The following is a 17,439-nucleotide window of genomic DNA, read 5'->3' as shown; positions in this document are numbered from 1 at the left end:
AACAATTCCTGCATACCAAGAGGCTGTCCTAAAGAAGTCGCGTGTGTTTGTTTCCAGGCTGAACGCTGTTCTCCATTGCAACTGTCCCCGGAGCGCTTGCCAAGTCAAGCAGAAGCGAGTCACTAAAGAGAGCAAGCTAGCGTTCACCTCTTCCCATCACTCGCTGTGCCTGTGTCCTCTGTGTCTTTCACTCCCTCGCTCAGACTGAATCCCTTCACCGGGAGGTGTTATTGAGTGACATCACTCCGAGGATTTCCTTTTGTTCCGCAGACAGATCACTTCTCTCTCTCTCGCTCTCTCTCCCTCTCTCTCTCTCTCTCCCTCTCTCTTCACAGGGCTGTGAGCTATTTTTAGCAACAGAAAGAACACAGCAAGACTACAAAGCAGTTGGTTAGTACACTGAGAAAAAAATGAAGCCAAAAGTGGCTGCGTATTATGAAAAGGTGCCTGCTGCGGGAAAGAAACTCAAAAAGGAAACCCATTTTGTCTCCTAGAGAGCAACAAGATTAAGTGCAAATGGAGACTTTAGCTTGTGTCTACTGCTTTTCAGGTTTTCTTCTGAGAATTAGACCCAGTGATATCTCAATAATGTCACAAACCCGGATTTGTGCTTGAGATATTGTACAAGAAATCTGCAATCAAAAGTCTTCTCAATTTGAATCAAACAAGACCAAATGATCCAAGCAATGCTATACACATTAACCGTATAGATTATACTCTTACTTTGTCAATAACTGTCTCCTTAGTGACTATTTTTAGAGCTTGACTCTTGCATTGTCAATATAAGATATTGAGCAAACATTGATGAACCTCTTGATGAAAATAACATTTCCATCAAAAGGCGCATACATTTTTGGTCAAGATCTTGTACCGACAATGCAAGAGTCCAGCACTCTGTAAAGTCTCCTCCAGGACATCCCAAAGACTTCCAATGAATTTAAGGTCTGGACTCAGAGCTGCCAATTCATGTGTGAAAATGATTCTTCATGCTTCCTCCCAACCATTCTTTCACAATTTGAGCCTGATGAATCTTGACATTGTCATCCTGGAATATGGCCATGATGTGTCTTCCTACATGCTTGTTTAAGAAATGAAAAGCTACACACTCCATCTAGAAACATAATAATCACTGCAATAATGATGCAGTCATAGACTCTTAATTATTTGCCTATATAATATAATATAATATAATATAATATAATATAATATAATATAATATAATATAATATAATATAATATAATATAATATAATATAATATAATATACAGCAATGAGATTACGTGCAAATGGAGACTATGCCTATCATTAGCGAATAATTAGACAAATGAAAACTGCATGTAAACTGGAGTGAAAAATTCTGCTTGTGCCATGTAGGCCTAAACATCTTACTGCGATTAAACCTTACTCTGATTATTAGAAATAATCGCATTATTGGTGATTTAATGATCAGATTTGTGCTCAAGATATTGTACAACAAGAATTCTGCAATCAAAAGTCTTCTCAATATGAGCTCAAACTTTTCTCATCAAATTATTCCAAGACCAAATAATCCAAGCTATGCTATACATATTCATTGTATAGCTTAAACTGTTAATTTATATCAACAACTGTTTCATTTGTGACTATTTTTATTTCTACCACACAATGTTAGGAGACACATCTGTTGCTACTTCATCAAAACATTACGGAGAACTCAATTAAGTCTCCAGAGACATGAAAGAGCAATATAACCTTCAAGAGCCTCGGGAGGACAATCAACCACCACAGAGAAAATTCTCCCAAAAGACAAGTGTGTCATTTCTGCACCACAGGGTCCGAATAATAATGTTTTCAAACAGGTTTTCGAGTGGGTTTCAGATGCTCAGAAGAGTGTAATGTATTTCTGAAATCAGCAGATCTCCCTGCAGAACAAGAACATGCACTTTATTTCTAAAAAAAGCCTCAGCATGGGCCTCTCAATAATTTATAAGTATAATGAGCATCTGTTGTTTTTCCTGGCAGTGGGCGATTTCTTTTTTTCTGAGGGGAAAAAGCATTTGTTAAACGAGGCGGTGCGCAGCAACTACCTCAGAGCACGTGCGTTACACACGCGTCCACACGGCCAGCCCTCTGTTAAACAATATACGCCAGCGATCAAATCATCCAAAGCGTGCTCAGTGGAGCACTAACATCTCTGCTGCTAAAAATAGCCCCTGTTTCTCCTCTGAGCTTTCTTAGTCCTCCGCTGTTTCTTTTTATAGCCGTGCCTGGGGAGCTGGCCTGCCGTTTTTAGAAGGACATGACCACAGTCGCTGCTCCTCGTCCCGTTTGATCTCAGCTGATGACACATGTTTACTTGCTCACTAACACACACAGATACCATAGCATGGAAAAGCACGACAAGTCTTCCCTTAGGCAGCATTTGCTCTTTTCACTGTGTGGAAAATAAGTAACCTTTATTGATAATACTTTCTTTTATGAAAAGAAGAAATATTTTTCTTTTCTTTTTTCTATAGTGGTGAATGAAAGTCTACAAAATTGTTTGCATTCCCAATTGATCCAATAGCAAAAGAAAAATCCACTACAATGTGGGTAAGGTGTTCTGGGTGGTTGCTAGGGTGTTTGTGTGGTTGCTATGTGGTTGCTAAGTTTCAAAGGGAGTTGCTAGGGAGTTGCTATGATAAGATTACACTGCCCAAAGTCAATAGAGGCTTAGGGTTGCTAAGTTACTACAATGTTCTGGTGCTGAGATATGGCTTTCATGTTCCTATACAGTTGCTAGGCTGATCTAAATGGTTGCTAGGGTGAAGAGAGAAGACAGAAAGAAGCCAACATTTCTGTCACTCCCTCCAATGTTTTACAAACACTCTCTTAGGGCCCTATTTTAACGATCTGAAACGCAAGTGTCAAGCGCAAAGCGCAAGTAACTTTGTGGGCGGGTCTTGGGCGCTGTTGCTATTTTCCCGGCGGGATAAATGCCTCTTGCGCCCGGCGCAAATCTAAAAGGGGTTGGTCTGAAGTAGCTTCATTATTCATAGGTGTGGTTTGGGCGTAACGTGAAATAAACCAATCAGAGCGTCATCTCACATTCCCTTTAAGAGCAGGCGCGCTTGTTCTAAAGCGGATTGCTATTGTAACGGCGGATTTGCCAGGCGCGCGCCAGGATCGGTTCACAGCCGAGGAGACCGATGGTCTCGTCAGGGACATTGGGGATGGAGAAACCCACCCAAATTAACTTCGGTTAAACAGGCGTATGATAATTTGGGTAAATGTGTAAGTTAGATGTATGCTTTTATAATAAATTGTCTATCTATCTATCTATCTATCTATCTATCTATCTATCTATCTATCTATCTATCTATCTATCTATCTATCTATCTATCTATCTATCTATCGTAATAATGTATGATTTGCAAAAATGAAAACTGCTGCTTCTGTGTAGATGAGAGAATCAAAGTGCGCGTTGTGCACCCGCTACATTGATTATGGCCAAGCATGCGCCCTTAAAATAGCATATGAATAACATGCGCAACGCGCCACTGACTTTAAACAATTTTTTCCTGGTTAGTGGCGCAATTGTTTTCTAAACCTGCAAAATAGCATGAAGGAACGTTTGCGCCGGAACACGCCTCCTCTTTGCGCTGAACCGCCCCCGGGAGCGCAAGTGTATTTCTTAGTTAACCGACGTGCTTCTGTGGAGGGAAAAGTCCGCTTTGCGCGGGTGCAAAATAGGAAAGATACATGCGTCGGTGTACAAAGTCAATTGCGCTGGGTGCAAGATAGGGCCCTTAGTGTTTCTCTTACTCTCTAAAGTTACGATTTTTTTTTTATATGTTAAGATAAAACACAAAGTATAATGTAAAAAAAAAAAAATTAAATATTTTTTTATGAAAATTCATAAAAAAATTACTAGAATTACAATGTTAAAAAAACAGTATTAGTGCATTGTCACAGTCTGTGAAAAGGTTCATAGTAAACAGGTTTGGATATTTATATACCACCGCTCAATGAAAATACAGCTAACAACGACACTGAATAATTATAATACAACATAATATAACTAATATAACTAATATAATATAATATAATATAATATAATATAATATAATATAATATAATATAATATAATATAATATAATATAATATAATATAATCCAATTTTTATGTTTACATTAGTACTGTTATAAATTCGATTAATCGCAACTTACATAAATGTACAGTATATATATAAACTTTTATGTTAGATGCGATTAATCGATCTGACAGCACTAGTATAGATATGTATCTCCTCTTACCGTGAAACTGTTGTTGACATTCTTTGTGCTTGATTCGGCAACACTCGCATCTGAAAGATCCACTTCGTCGAAAATAAGAGACTGTGAACAGGAGGAGAAAGAGGAGATCAGTAAACATGGATGATCACAGAGCCGCAACAGCATTAGCTGTCATTGACAATGTCTACCAAAGCAAACATCTTATGCACATTGATACTGTTCTATTGAAATGAAACAAAAATGAGCTTATTGAAATATTGCTTATCCCAGGGATGGGCAACGTCGGCCCTGGAGTGTTGCTGTCCAGCAGAGTTCAGCTCCAACCCTGATCAAACACATCTGAACAAGCACAATGTCTTCAGGATTACTGAGTTTTTTCTTTCAGGGTTGTAAGCTAAACTCTGCAGGACCGACGTTGCCCATCCCTGCCTTATCCTATGCGCTGACATGCGTGTACTGTGTGTGTTATATGAGTTTAAGATGGATCGCAGACAGCTGGGTGCGTCATGATCTACTCCATCAGCGCAGAGAGCAAGAACTAAAGGCCTGATATATGATACCATACACCACTTTCAGTTTGAGCCGGGATGTTAGAAACCACTGATAACAAAACATTTGTCATTTTCTTCAGTCATAATTAGGACTGCGGAGTATGAGCAAACATATTGTAGAATATTGTCATTTTTTTGTCACGGAAATGGTATCTCTCATAATCGAAATTAATTCAATTTAATAATTTTTTATTTGCAACTTGACGGGCACAAACAAAAAAGATCAGATTATTCAGTGCATAAAAAAGCTCACAGAGTCTGCATTTATTTGATCAAAAATACAGTAAATATTGTGAAATATTATTACAATTTAAAATAACAGATTTCTATGTGAATATATTTTAAAATATAATTTATTCCTGTGATGCAAAGCTGAATTTGTTAGCATCATTCCTCCAGTCTTCAGTGTCACATGATCCTTTAGAAATCATTCTAATATGCTGATTTGCTGCTCAAGAAGCATTTAGTATTATTATCAATGTTAAAAACAATTGTGCTAAAAAAAAAAAAAAAAATGTTATTGAAGATAAAACAATGTTTGCAACAATGTAAAAGTCTTTCCTGTAACATTTGATCAATTTTGTTTTATTCAAATCTTACTGAACTTTTTAAACTTTTTTTATAACAATGTATTTTGTGATCCAGACAAAATAATAATAATAATAACATCATGTCATTGACCTCAAACATCAACCAGCTGACACATGTCTACTGTAGTGATACGATACTGTGTGTACCATAATACCACCCAGTCCTCTATTGTCAAGTTCACGAATGAACTCCAAAAAAAACATTTGCATTTGAAAGATAAAATGTGTATTTCCAGGCTCCCTGAGTCCTTTCCATCAAGTTTCAATAGAATCACTGAAGGTTTGTTTTGGTGATTGGCAGATATTTGAGTAAAGGATGGTTGTATACTCAGGCGGTGTAAACAGTGTGACATCCTATTTATGATATGTGGGCCTGGCCGCTCTACAGCATGAAGAGCAGGCCTCTGCGTTGGCTTTGCCGAGTCTGTCACAGACCCGAGTGCCATGCCAATACAAACAAAAGCCCCTTGTCTGAGCACAGCAGTGTGATCGGCCACCTCGTTTCTGCCTGTGAGGTCTGTGGCGTAACTCCCAGCTCTCCTTCACCATGTGCTAGTGCTGCCACTCCATGTCATTCAGGAGCTACGCAGGAAGTGCTAGCTTGCGTTATGGCGTAGCAGCTGCAAAGCTGGCGATTTTTGGGCAGATTTTTAAGCACTCACTCTTACTCTCAGGATTCAGATCACGGACGAAACACCTGAATGCCACCCATAGGGCCCTATGATTTCCGCGATGCGGAAAACGTGGACGGAATCGCGGAAGCCAGACATGAAAATAAAATTTTAAGTTTAACATAGAATGTCATGGAATTTGGAAATTTCTGGATTAATACATCAAATGTATGGCTGTACACTCAATCAAATCGCAATATGGACTAACATCTGTGAATATTAAAGTGCAAAAAGATTATGAAGACTGAAAAAAATATGAAGAATGCATGTTCTGCGTGTTTCTGTGTAAATGAACGGCGCCGTTTCGTCACATACTCAAACATGTGCAACGCTTGTGGTGTTTTCAATGTCTGCGCTCTCACTATATGAGGACATGAACACATGAAAGAAACTGCTCTGAGAGTCACTTCAGCAGCATTTCACCATTCCATTTGATTTAAACTATCGTCATATCATGTATACACAGTTATGACAACCCGTGGAAAAAAAGTTTGCTTTTGAAGAAATTGTGACAGAAATATATTACTACTTTTCAGTAGAATTTACTTCTAAAAGTAATATATTTAAAGTAAAAAAAATTAAAAAAATATATAATATATATATTATTAAAACATGATTTTTTAAGGAATATCAGAATTTTTCTTCCATTTTCACTTTAACAGTAAACAGAATTTTTGAAAAGATAAAGCATTTCATAGGGCCTTATTCTTGTTAATAAATGTAAACATTGGAAAGGTTTTATGATTTCAATTGATTAGATATGCTTTTTGATTATTAAAATGTATTTGTAAACCATTAAAAAATATTAAATATTAATATTATTAAATAAATATTAAATAAAAAAATGCTGTTAAATTGTATGTTTCGTTATATAAATTAATTAGACATGATTTTCGTTATTAAACTGAAAAAAACGAACAAAACAAAAAAACGAATCCAGAACAATTAAAATGGAATCAAAATTAATTTGGGGGAAAATAAGACAGGATTTGTGAAAAAATCAACTGAATTTCACAGGGTCCTACATCCATAACCACAGGAAATGCAGCTGATTGAGCAGAGAACAAACGAATGAAGGCAGACACACTCAATGCAAGGCTTGCTTTAAGCGTCTTCATGGTGGAGGCACAGAGACACACTAGAGGGTAAAACGTCTCCCCTCAGACACGGACAATGACACACAAGGCACGTCTCCGGGACTCTCCTCTTCAGAAGCCTAAGCAGACAAGCAGACGCGTAAATGACGTGATGTCGCTTTAGTTGTTCCACAGCTAAACCGTTCCCGCCAATGAGGAGAACAGGCATCCCGAACAACGCCAGGCAGGGTGATGGGCGGTCGGCAATGTCATTGATGAAGGTTAGATATATTAAGAGGGGGTCGCTGTTGTTTCTGACCCGAATCGCCACCAAGCCTTCCTCCGATCCACTGGGGCCAAGAGTGGGCGGCGGACCGCGGGCACCGGTCCAGCAGACGGAAAGCACCCTCCAGCACACGCGGCTACGAGAGACTCGATACTGCCAGCGGGCCAAAACGCCACCCGCCTGCCATAGTGCAACCACACACACACACACACACACACAGTGACATTAAAGGCATGGCAGAAGGTGCAATGCAAGTGCCCATGTGCAGCTCTTCAGCCCCTCTCAGCACAGGCATGCCCAGTAACAGAGGTTCAGATTTGACTACCCCCTTACCTTAGATCACTCTGTAGGGCTTACAGAGGGCTTTACTGTACACTGTAAAAAATGTTATCATCGTCATGGAAATATTTTTGACAACTGGATTTTCTTCATCGGGAATTAAATACATTTAAAAAGTGATATGGGTTTACTGTTTTTAAGGCAGTAATTAAAGGTTGCAATTTTTTACAGTGTAGTGAGAGTGTAGAATCAGTATCAGGATATAATCGAACACTAGTTCTGTGTGGTGCTAAACTTACCTTGGCATCCTTGGCATAGTAGAGTGTACGTCCCCGCAGTTTGAAATAACGTTTTTTCCAACGCTGGAATGAGCTCGTCTGTTTCAGAAGCAGCCCTTCCTTCACACTCGTCTGCAGAAAGAAAGAGATGTTTCATAAAAAGTCAGAAACTATTTAAACATCCGCACACAGCACAATATCACCAGTAGGGGTGGGCGATATGGCCAAAATCGTATATCACGATATAGATGTATCACAAATAGTTATTTTTTGCTTAAAAAAAGGATTTAATGATTTTTGATACTATTGAAATTTCATAATTCTTGTCACCAATTTCAATATCACACACACACACACACACACACACACACACACACACACACACACACACACACACACACACACACACACACACACACACACACACACACACACACACACACACACAAAAAACTAAAACTAAAACTAGCCAACGTAAAAAATTAAATAAAAATAAAAAACTCTCAACCTTACAGAAGGCAAGTAAACAGTCAGTGATAAAATAAGAACAAAGAAATGAATTACAAGCAATAGAACAACAAACAAAAATAGAAATAATTGAAATAATAAAAATTAAATAAAACTATCTAAAAAACTTCAAGAACTAGAAATAATAAATACTACATAAATCACATTGTATAAGTAATCAAATGTATAAAAACACTGCAAAGTCTTCACTGTGATTGCTTAAATATACATGTATTCTTATTAAATAAATACATTTGTATTAGTCAATAGATGTTTGATTAAAGTCCGCGTGAACCGGAAGTTGCAAACGACTTTTCTCCAGTGTTGTGACGTATTTCCCAGTGAAAAGGAATATTGAACAGAGGGCAGGGTTTTACTCTAGCGCTCCTCCTCTCCATCTCTCGCTCATAGCAGACTAACGGTTTGAGGGGAGTGGTGAAGCGTTTCCCAACCCAAGCTGTCAAACCTATATCATCAGAGAAGGAACGCCATTCCAGACCGGAAGTAACTTTTCAGACTTTGATTAAAGATTACGACGGCAAACAATTTTTTTCTGTGTATTAACTTGCACGGATTAATTGTTCACCACAAGACTAGTAATATGCGCTAACAAAGTAAATAGGGTCAATTTTGATTTCAGTTGGACTTTAACATTAATGACAGACAGCAGCAGGTTTATTAGGCTGCTGTCACTTTAAGACTGAATGCACGGATCCAATACACTGTTAGTTACACATGCATTTTCTTTATCAACTATTTACGTTCACTTAAGACATAAATGACTGTTTACAAGGATACTTGCAAAAATGCACTTGCAAAAAAATATTTAACCATTCAAGCCCAATTACGTCACAAAAAGAACTCAGTTCAGCACTCACGCTCTGTATGAAAAGCAGCTTTATGTGCACTCATCTCTCAGCATATAAACGACAAGCTTTCCTGACCATGCAGAACAGCAATGTCACATGAGCGTAACCACGATAGAGACGATAGTCCAATATCTTTACCGGTTGGCAAATTTCTACCGGTTAATCTTGTCAAGAGTGATAAACCGTAGCTGTCAGTGGTGATAAAACAGATTAGTTCTGTTCCAAAACCTAGACATTTTTATATTGTTCCAAAGCCAACACCTCGTTTAGACTAAATTCTAAGTGTCTATAAAAAACAGTTCCATCTAATTAAACTGTTAATGCACTTTTTGTGCTTATTGAACAATCATGTTGTTAGCTTAGCAACATGCTAGCACCAAACTATTTAAAACATTGTAAATGTCGTTCACTCCAAAGGCTTCAATAATAATGCTAATTATAAAGGTTTAATAATCATTCTAATTCTATGAGAATAGGGACATCCACATCACAACTATAATTAAAACAACACAGATGAACTACAGTATATCGCTGGAATCACTTTCAGAGCATTTTTTTTTTTTTTCAGCTGATGAACGATAAAACATTTACAGCCAGAATCCACCCAACTTTAAAGAGTTTGAGTATTTAAAGCGGCAGACAAGAATGTTATTGTAGATTTATGTGGTCGCTAATAAATTTACTGTTACAGTTTTCTGTATAGTTATCTTTCTTGATGTGAACAGACCTTTAGTGATAAGGTGTGGTCACATTTACTGTTGGTTGGAGAAACTCCGCAGGTGCCATTTTAATAGGAATCTGTGCATTTGGGAGTTTCACTTTGAGGCAAAAGAAAGTTCCAAGCTAAAATGTCTGTGTGGTGTGTGTGAGAGACCATTAATGGAGTTGCTGCCTGTGTAGACTTTTATTCTATTATTCAATTTATGACTTATTCAATTTATTCACTAATGAGGTTCCATGACGGTTATGATTCTGCCTTAGCAGTTAGTTAACATAATTAACTACTGTGTGTATGTACTATGACATAGTTAGTCATAAACAGTATTTAAAAGCATCGTAGATGTGTTCTCAATGCGAAGATTGCTCCAAAATGTAGGTAGTAGGATTATGTAATCTTCTAAATTAACTTATTTTGGCCAAATTCATCCAAGATGGCGGACAAAACAAGATAACTGTTATTTTATTAGCCGTGCAAGATCACCTTTGTGCATTGTTATGTCAGCATGCAATTCAGGTTGAGTTCACGTATTTGCGTGATCGTATAAGTATGTTTCTGTCCTTATGATTCTTAAAAAATCAAAGCATAGCGATAAAATGTGTTTAATCTAAGTAGAAATTGCCTTATATTAAGGTATTTGGGACTGTTTTACCCAATATTACTGTGTGCTATGCTTTTAAATGATTAGCTTAGCATTAGCTTAGCAACATGCTAAAGCCAAACACTGTTGAATCAATTGGTTGCTGCCTGTATAGAGCATTCACATATATAGTTCGATTTAAGTTAGCTTTCTGTTAAGTTGGCTTTCTTTGTAGGTAGTAGATAGCAAGGAATGCGGACATGGTTTGGAAACAGAATCAAAGTCTTTGGTGTAAGAGTGGTGTGAACATTTCATTGACACTGACAAACCAAAATGTATTTATTCAAATCACATCAAAATAAATCTTAATTTGACAAACGTAAAGCATGCTTTTTTTTTTTTTTTTAATGGAAAAGTTTTCTTCTTTTTTTGCCATTTCCTGTGTGTGGATATATTCCAACCAGAGCTAAATGAGTGACATGAAACAGACAGGGCGATAAAATAGTCCTTTGTCTAACCAGATGGTCAAGTAAGCTAAATTATAACCCAAAATATGAGCTTTTCCTACACACAAACCATCCAGTTATATCCCAGCTATGTAAACAATGTTATAATGTACCAAACAAAGCGGTGGTATTTGAGACTTAACATAAGTGTAAAGGAAGCAGAATTTGAAACACGATATCAGCTCTGGACATCCACAGGGACATGTGCACATTGCCACTGCCAGAGGAAGGAACAGGAAGCCCTGCCAAGATCAAGTGCGCCTCAACACCAATTTCATGCTTGGGAGGGGAAAGACAAGGCAAAAGGCACACAAGAAAGGAAGCCCATTACTCAAAAAGATCCTGTCCTGCAGAGTGGCACCAAACTCATGAAAGCAACGAAAGGAATCAAACCTGAGATCTACATCTTTAAACCCTCCAAGCAAAACTTTCCTCAAGATCATCAATTTTGCAAAGCCGGATAAGCGACTCAAGTCTGCTGTGAAAGTGACATTCCAGACGGCCCGATGCAGTTTTCAAAGGCAGCGCATGCGGTTTCGTCCCTGCATGGGCCGGAGGTCTTTGACATGGCAGTCGGAGAGAGATGGGGGCCAACGCCGAGGGTCATCCCGTCAGCCAGTCGCCTTGGCTACACTGTCATTTCACATCATCCCAGACCCAACCGACAATAAACAAGGCCCATAGACCTGCAAGCAGTCATGCTCCTTCCTGTCCATTCATCTACAAATATAGCAGGAACATGGAAGAAAAAACAAAACAAACAAACACAAATCCACAGGCATATATGGGAGGACGGCTATTTATAGCAGAGGAAATATGCTCTCTGAGGGGAGAATTACAAACAGAGACGCAGGGTTCGATCTGACATCCTGGTGCACAGCTGTGTCAACTTAAACAGCGAATCCATCCGCCGGCGCACTCGGTGACACTACGTGTCTGTTAAAACAGCTCGGTTACAAAACACTGAACTCACTCTGCCTTCACCTGCGAGACAGTTAATGTGCCATTGGACGATAAGTTATGGTCTGACTGTTGTAAAAACAGCGGAAAACTAACTTCTGTGGGGTCTAATACTCAAAGTCCCCCATAGGTTGTGTCATGTGTGCAATGCATGTGAGTAATGTGGCAAACTAGAGTGTTTCCATTATAATTAATGAACAAAGCTGTATACACTGAGAGTATGTGCTTATTATAATGGGAGTGTACTTGTTTTGTCACGGCATGTTGGATTCGCTTGCAGTGTTGTTGGGGGTGTGAAACTGTTTAAATGCCGTTAAATTGGTACATTAATAAGATTCATTTACTAAATGTTTTCGCATTTCGCATGTTTAATAAACAGATTTCAGCAGAGCTGGTGGAAGAAATTATGAAGGACATCAGTGTTATTTTAGCACTATTTATATATTATAGTAAGTATAAATATTTTGATTTTATTTTCAATTTTAATTTATTTAAGTTTTAGTCATTTTATATAAGTGTTTTTGTCATTTTTATAATAATTTTATAATAACCAGCATCATTTTTCAGTTTTTAATTTGTTTACTTATTTCACATACAGGCAAAAAAAGTAGGGCCCTATGAAATCTGTTTTATTAATTTTTTCCTTTAAATTTTTCTGGATTCCATTTTTTTCCATTTACATTTTTCTGGACAGCTACATTTTAATGGTTAAATACAATTTTAGTAATCAAAAAGTATGTCCAATTAATTGAAATCATGAAACATGAAATTTAACAACAATTTATGAAAAGTTTAACAAAAAACAAATATTTATAGGAACCTATGAAATACAGTTGATTTTTTACAATTTCTTTTTATTTTCTGCTTAAATTTTTCTGGATTCCATTTTAATGGTTTAATTACATTTTCATAATCAAAAAGCATGTCTAATGAATTTATTAATTCAATAATAAAAACAACTTAATTTATTATTGAATTTTTTTCTCTCTGAAATTCAGTGTTGTGTATTTTAATATTTCTGGTAATTAAATGGATGCATAAAACATTCATTTAATTTATCTTTTAATCAAATTAAATTAAACAAACCCTTTCATTTTTTGGCAAGCAAAGTGCTGCATAACAGAGGTTTACTGATAAAATTATAAGATTATTCCTTAAAAAAATTCAGTTTTAATAATAATTTATAGTTATTATTATTATTATTATTATTAATGTTGTTATTATTGTTATAAGTGTTAGATTATAAAATTAAGATGTACATTCTACTGTACAGTAGTAAAATACTTCTTTTACAATTTCTTCAAGTTAAACCAAACTTTTATTTTGACGGGTTGCCGTAAAGACCTTCCAGTTTCTGTGTGTTTAATGTGACGATAGTTTTTTCTCAAATTAAACGGTAAAATTCTCAGCTGAAATTATACTGCCCTACATTTCTAATTTTCGTTTAAAGGACAGGTTAGCTGATTTTCAACCAACTTTTAATTGTTGCAATGTCAGTCAAGTCACCTTTATATAGCGCTTTTTACAAAACAGATTGTTATAAAGCAGCTTTACAGTGATAACAGGAAAATAATGCAACAAAGTTTGTTTCTGCTGTACAGCAGATCTAGAAGAAAATAGCGTCATAGTCCAGCTTAAAGGGTTAGTTCACCCAAAAATTTAAAGGGATAGTTCACTTTGAAATTAATTTTTGGTATGTTTTAGCTTACCTCAAGGGCATCCAAGATGTAGGTGTCTTTTTTTCCGCAGTAGTTTCAATTTTGATATTTTTAGGTCAAACCGTTCTTGTCTGTCAGTCATATAATGCAGGTCTATGGTCATTATCTCAAAACACAAGCACAGAGTCCAAATTAAAACAATTCCCCGTCGTCCAAATGAAACAATTCCTCATCGTAAGTACACATTGATGGCCTAAGACACGAAACGAGCGGTTTGTGTGAGAAAACGAACAGTATTTATATCGTTTTTACCACTTATACACAGCCATGTCCAAGTGATCTGATCTGACGTGAACGCAGACTGGTGCATAGATACTAGATGTCGCCTTGTCTACGGCAGTTCATTGGAACGAATGTCTTTAAGGCGACATCTAGTGTACATATCTATGCACCAGTCTGCGTACACGTCAGATCAGATCACTCGGACATGGCTGCGTATAAGTGGTAAAAACGATATAAATACTGTTCGTTTTCTCACACAAACCGCTCGTTTCGTGTCTTAGGCCATCAATGTGTACTTACGATGGGGAATTGTTTAATTTGGACTCTGTGCATGCTCTTTGAGATAATGACCATAGACCTGCATTATATGACTGACAGACAAGAACGGTTTGACCTAAAAATATCAAAATTGAAACTACTGCGGAAAAAAAGACACCTACATCTTGGATGCCCTTGAGGTAAGCTAAAACATACCAAAAATGTATTTCAAAGTGAACTATCCCTTTAAACTCTGTCAGTAATTACTCACCCTCATGTTGTTCCAACCCCATAAGACTTTCGTTCATCTTCGGAATACAAATTAAGATATTTTTGATGAAATCTGAGAGCGGTCTCACTCTTTCATAAGCGGCTAGGTAATTGCATCTGCCGGCCCAGAAAAGTTAGTAAAGACATTGTTAAAATAGTTGCTCAACCTTAAGTTTATCAAGCGACGAGAATTCTTTTTTTTTTTTTTTTGCAAAAAACAAACAAAAACAATGACTTTATTCAATTTTCTTCTGTGTGGTCCTCTGAGTGAGTTCAGAGAATGCGCGAGAACTGAGAAGATGACGATCATGATCATTTGATGGGAAAGTGTAAAAGGTAAGCCCTTCATTTTGCGTCATTGGTAAGGCACTTTTACGTTTTCTCGTTGGTTTCTCACGATTCAGACATCCAGGAAATGCACACTGTAGAACCATTTTAAACACTACATCGAGACCCATCTGTGTCATCTTTGTTTGTTTTTTTAACACAAAAAGTATTCTCGTCGCTTGATAAACCAGGCTCAGTCGGGGGGGGGGGGGGGGGGGGGGGGGCAGTTCTGCTCTGGCCAACGAACGGACAGTGTATGATTATGATTCAGGCAGCATTATAGATCAGAAGTCAGTATATGTAAATGAGCAATGTGTAGGCCTACTCTTTCTCCATCCAGATATCCTGGTTTATTTTTGGCAAATCATGTAGCACAGATTTCAAAATTGTATCTTGTTTTTACCTTAAAGACAGCCAAGTTTTATTAAAAGTCCATCTGCCAGAAGTGAATTACCCCTTTAAATGATTAATCTAATATACTTTATTTTATTTCACCTTTATTTCAATTATCAAGTAGCTTTTTTATAGTTTTAGTTTTAGTTACCAATAACAACACAGATGCGTTGAAAGGCTAAACATGCACAAATGTTCTCTATGAAATGTATAGTTCACCCAAAATTTGAAACGTCAGTCCAAACCCATAACATAAAAGGTCACCATTCACTTTCATCATATGGAAAAGAACAGTTCTGCTAAAAATCTTCCTTTGTGGTCCAGAAAATATCATACAAGTTAGTAAAAGAAAGCATGAGGGTGAGTAACTGTCTGAACTGACATCACTTCAGCAAGGGGTTTTATGCTTATATGGAGTCCGCTCACTCAGATGAATGTAATTTAGAGCCACTTTTCTCATAAACTACTTTGGTAAGACTATGTCTGCCAAGAATATGAATGCAAATGCAGGCATGACTTATCTTGCCTCATCAGTACTGGTAGAAAGATCAATAAACAACAAAAAATACTAATATATTCCAATTTATAACCGTACAATCACAATAAATATCATTCCAAGATTCAGTAAGACTTTTTAAAAAAGAAAAAAGAAAGAAAATAATCTTTCATTCCGCAATAATGCATTAACTTGATCAAAAGTGATAGTAAAGACATTTAAAATGTTACAAAAGATTTCTATTTCAGAAATATGAAGCAGCACAACGGTTTTTAACATTAATAAGAAATGTTTCTAGGGCAGCAAATCAGCATTTCTGAAGGATCATGTGACACTGAAGACTGGAGGAATGATGCTGAAAATTCAGCTTTGCATCACAAGAATAAATATTAAAATAGAAAATTTTCAATTTTCAATTATAATAATACTCCACAATATCAACTATATTTTTGATCAAATAAATGCAGCCTTGGCGAGCATAAAGGACTTCTTTCAAAAACATAAAAGAAAAAAAATCCGGTACTGTATGTTTGTTGCTTCATTAAATGAAAATGTAATGTAATGTAAAGGAACAACCGGACTTTAATGTTCCTCTTTTGTTTGTGTCTTTTGGCCACTTGGTTCCTTTTTTCTTGTCTTCAGTTCCCTTCCTGTTGCCAAGTGGGATAAGAAGTGATCTATTAATAGACTGTTTCTTCACGAAACTGTAAGAGGGAGAACGGCTCAGTGCCAGACATACATGACTAACCCCACTGCGGTGCACTGTACACCCACACCTCTCTCAGCATCACACACACACACACACACACACACACGGTTACACCGGCGAGCAACTCAACCACGACTCACTGTAACCACACACCACACACACACACAACAGAAGCCCAAACTGTGATAGCTGCTTCTGTTCTGAGAGGACACGACTAATGTTTCTTCAGAAAGTGAGTGATATAACAGACGGACATCCTGTGAGTGAGGATATCCAGCCTCAGCGCTGTGCTCTCTGACACATGTCTGCAATGTTTGAACCAGCAACACACACACACACACACACACACACACACACACACACACTCACACACACACACACACACACACACTCTCTCACACATAAGCGGATTATCTGCAAGCTCCTCCAGAAATGGCATAAACTCGAAAATAGCCTGGAAATGTGGGTGTTTCTTCATGTATTTTAGTATTATTTACATACTGTTAAAATACATGTATTTATTCATATTTTGATTTAGCTTTTATTTTTATAGTATCAGTTTTCATTTAAATTTTACGTTTAAATTAGATTTTAGTATTTTGTCATGTGCTTATATACATTTTTTTTTAATAGTTATATTTAGCTTTAATTTATATTTATTTCAGTTTAAGTTGAAGTAGTTTTAGCAAATTTGTATAACTTTAATTTAAACTTATTTTATTTCAGTTAGATGCCCAGACAACATTTATATATATAGATTTTTTATTTTTTTCATCTACTAATGATATTTTATTATATTTCAGCTGTATTTCAATGAACGAAAATGCACAAAGAGCGATATCTCCAAAATTGTTGGTTGTTGTTGTGGAAATAACATCACAACTATTGTATTTTTAAAAGGTTTTTTAAAGTATTGTTTACT

The 17,439-nt window shown here is 36.7% G+C and overlaps 1 protein-coding gene across 10 annotated transcripts in view; it reads right to left on the bottom strand.

Annotated features, from left to right (window-relative positions):
- Positions 1–17,439, bottom strand: part of dgkh (diacylglycerol kinase, eta) — a 93,105-nt gene that overhangs the window by 53,702 nt on the left and 21,964 nt on the right. For 5 of the 10 annotated variants that reach the window (XM_082175032.1, XM_082175031.1, XM_082175030.1 and 2 more), the window contains 3 exons: positions 8,006–8,116; positions 7,461–7,607; positions 4,275–4,355 (listed from right to left, as the gene is read on the bottom strand). In XM_082175032.1, the coding sequence (XP_082031158.1) occupies positions 4,275–4,355; positions 7,461–7,607; positions 8,006–8,116 (339 nt within the window). Of the gene's footprint in view, positions 1–16; positions 3,920–4,274; positions 4,356–7,460; positions 7,608–8,005; positions 8,117–17,439 lie in introns of those variants that run through there. The other 5 variants (XM_082175034.1, XM_082175033.1, XM_082175036.1 and 2 more) reach the window with 4 other exon arrangements.

Source organism: Leuciscus leuciscus (assembly GCF_965113295.1).
Source record: "Leuciscus leuciscus genome assembly, chromosome: 7".
NCBI classification, from domain to species: domain Eukaryota; kingdom Metazoa; phylum Chordata; class Actinopteri; order Cypriniformes; family Leuciscidae; genus Leuciscus; species Leuciscus leuciscus.
This window is presented reverse-complemented; position numbering and strand designations above follow the sequence as displayed.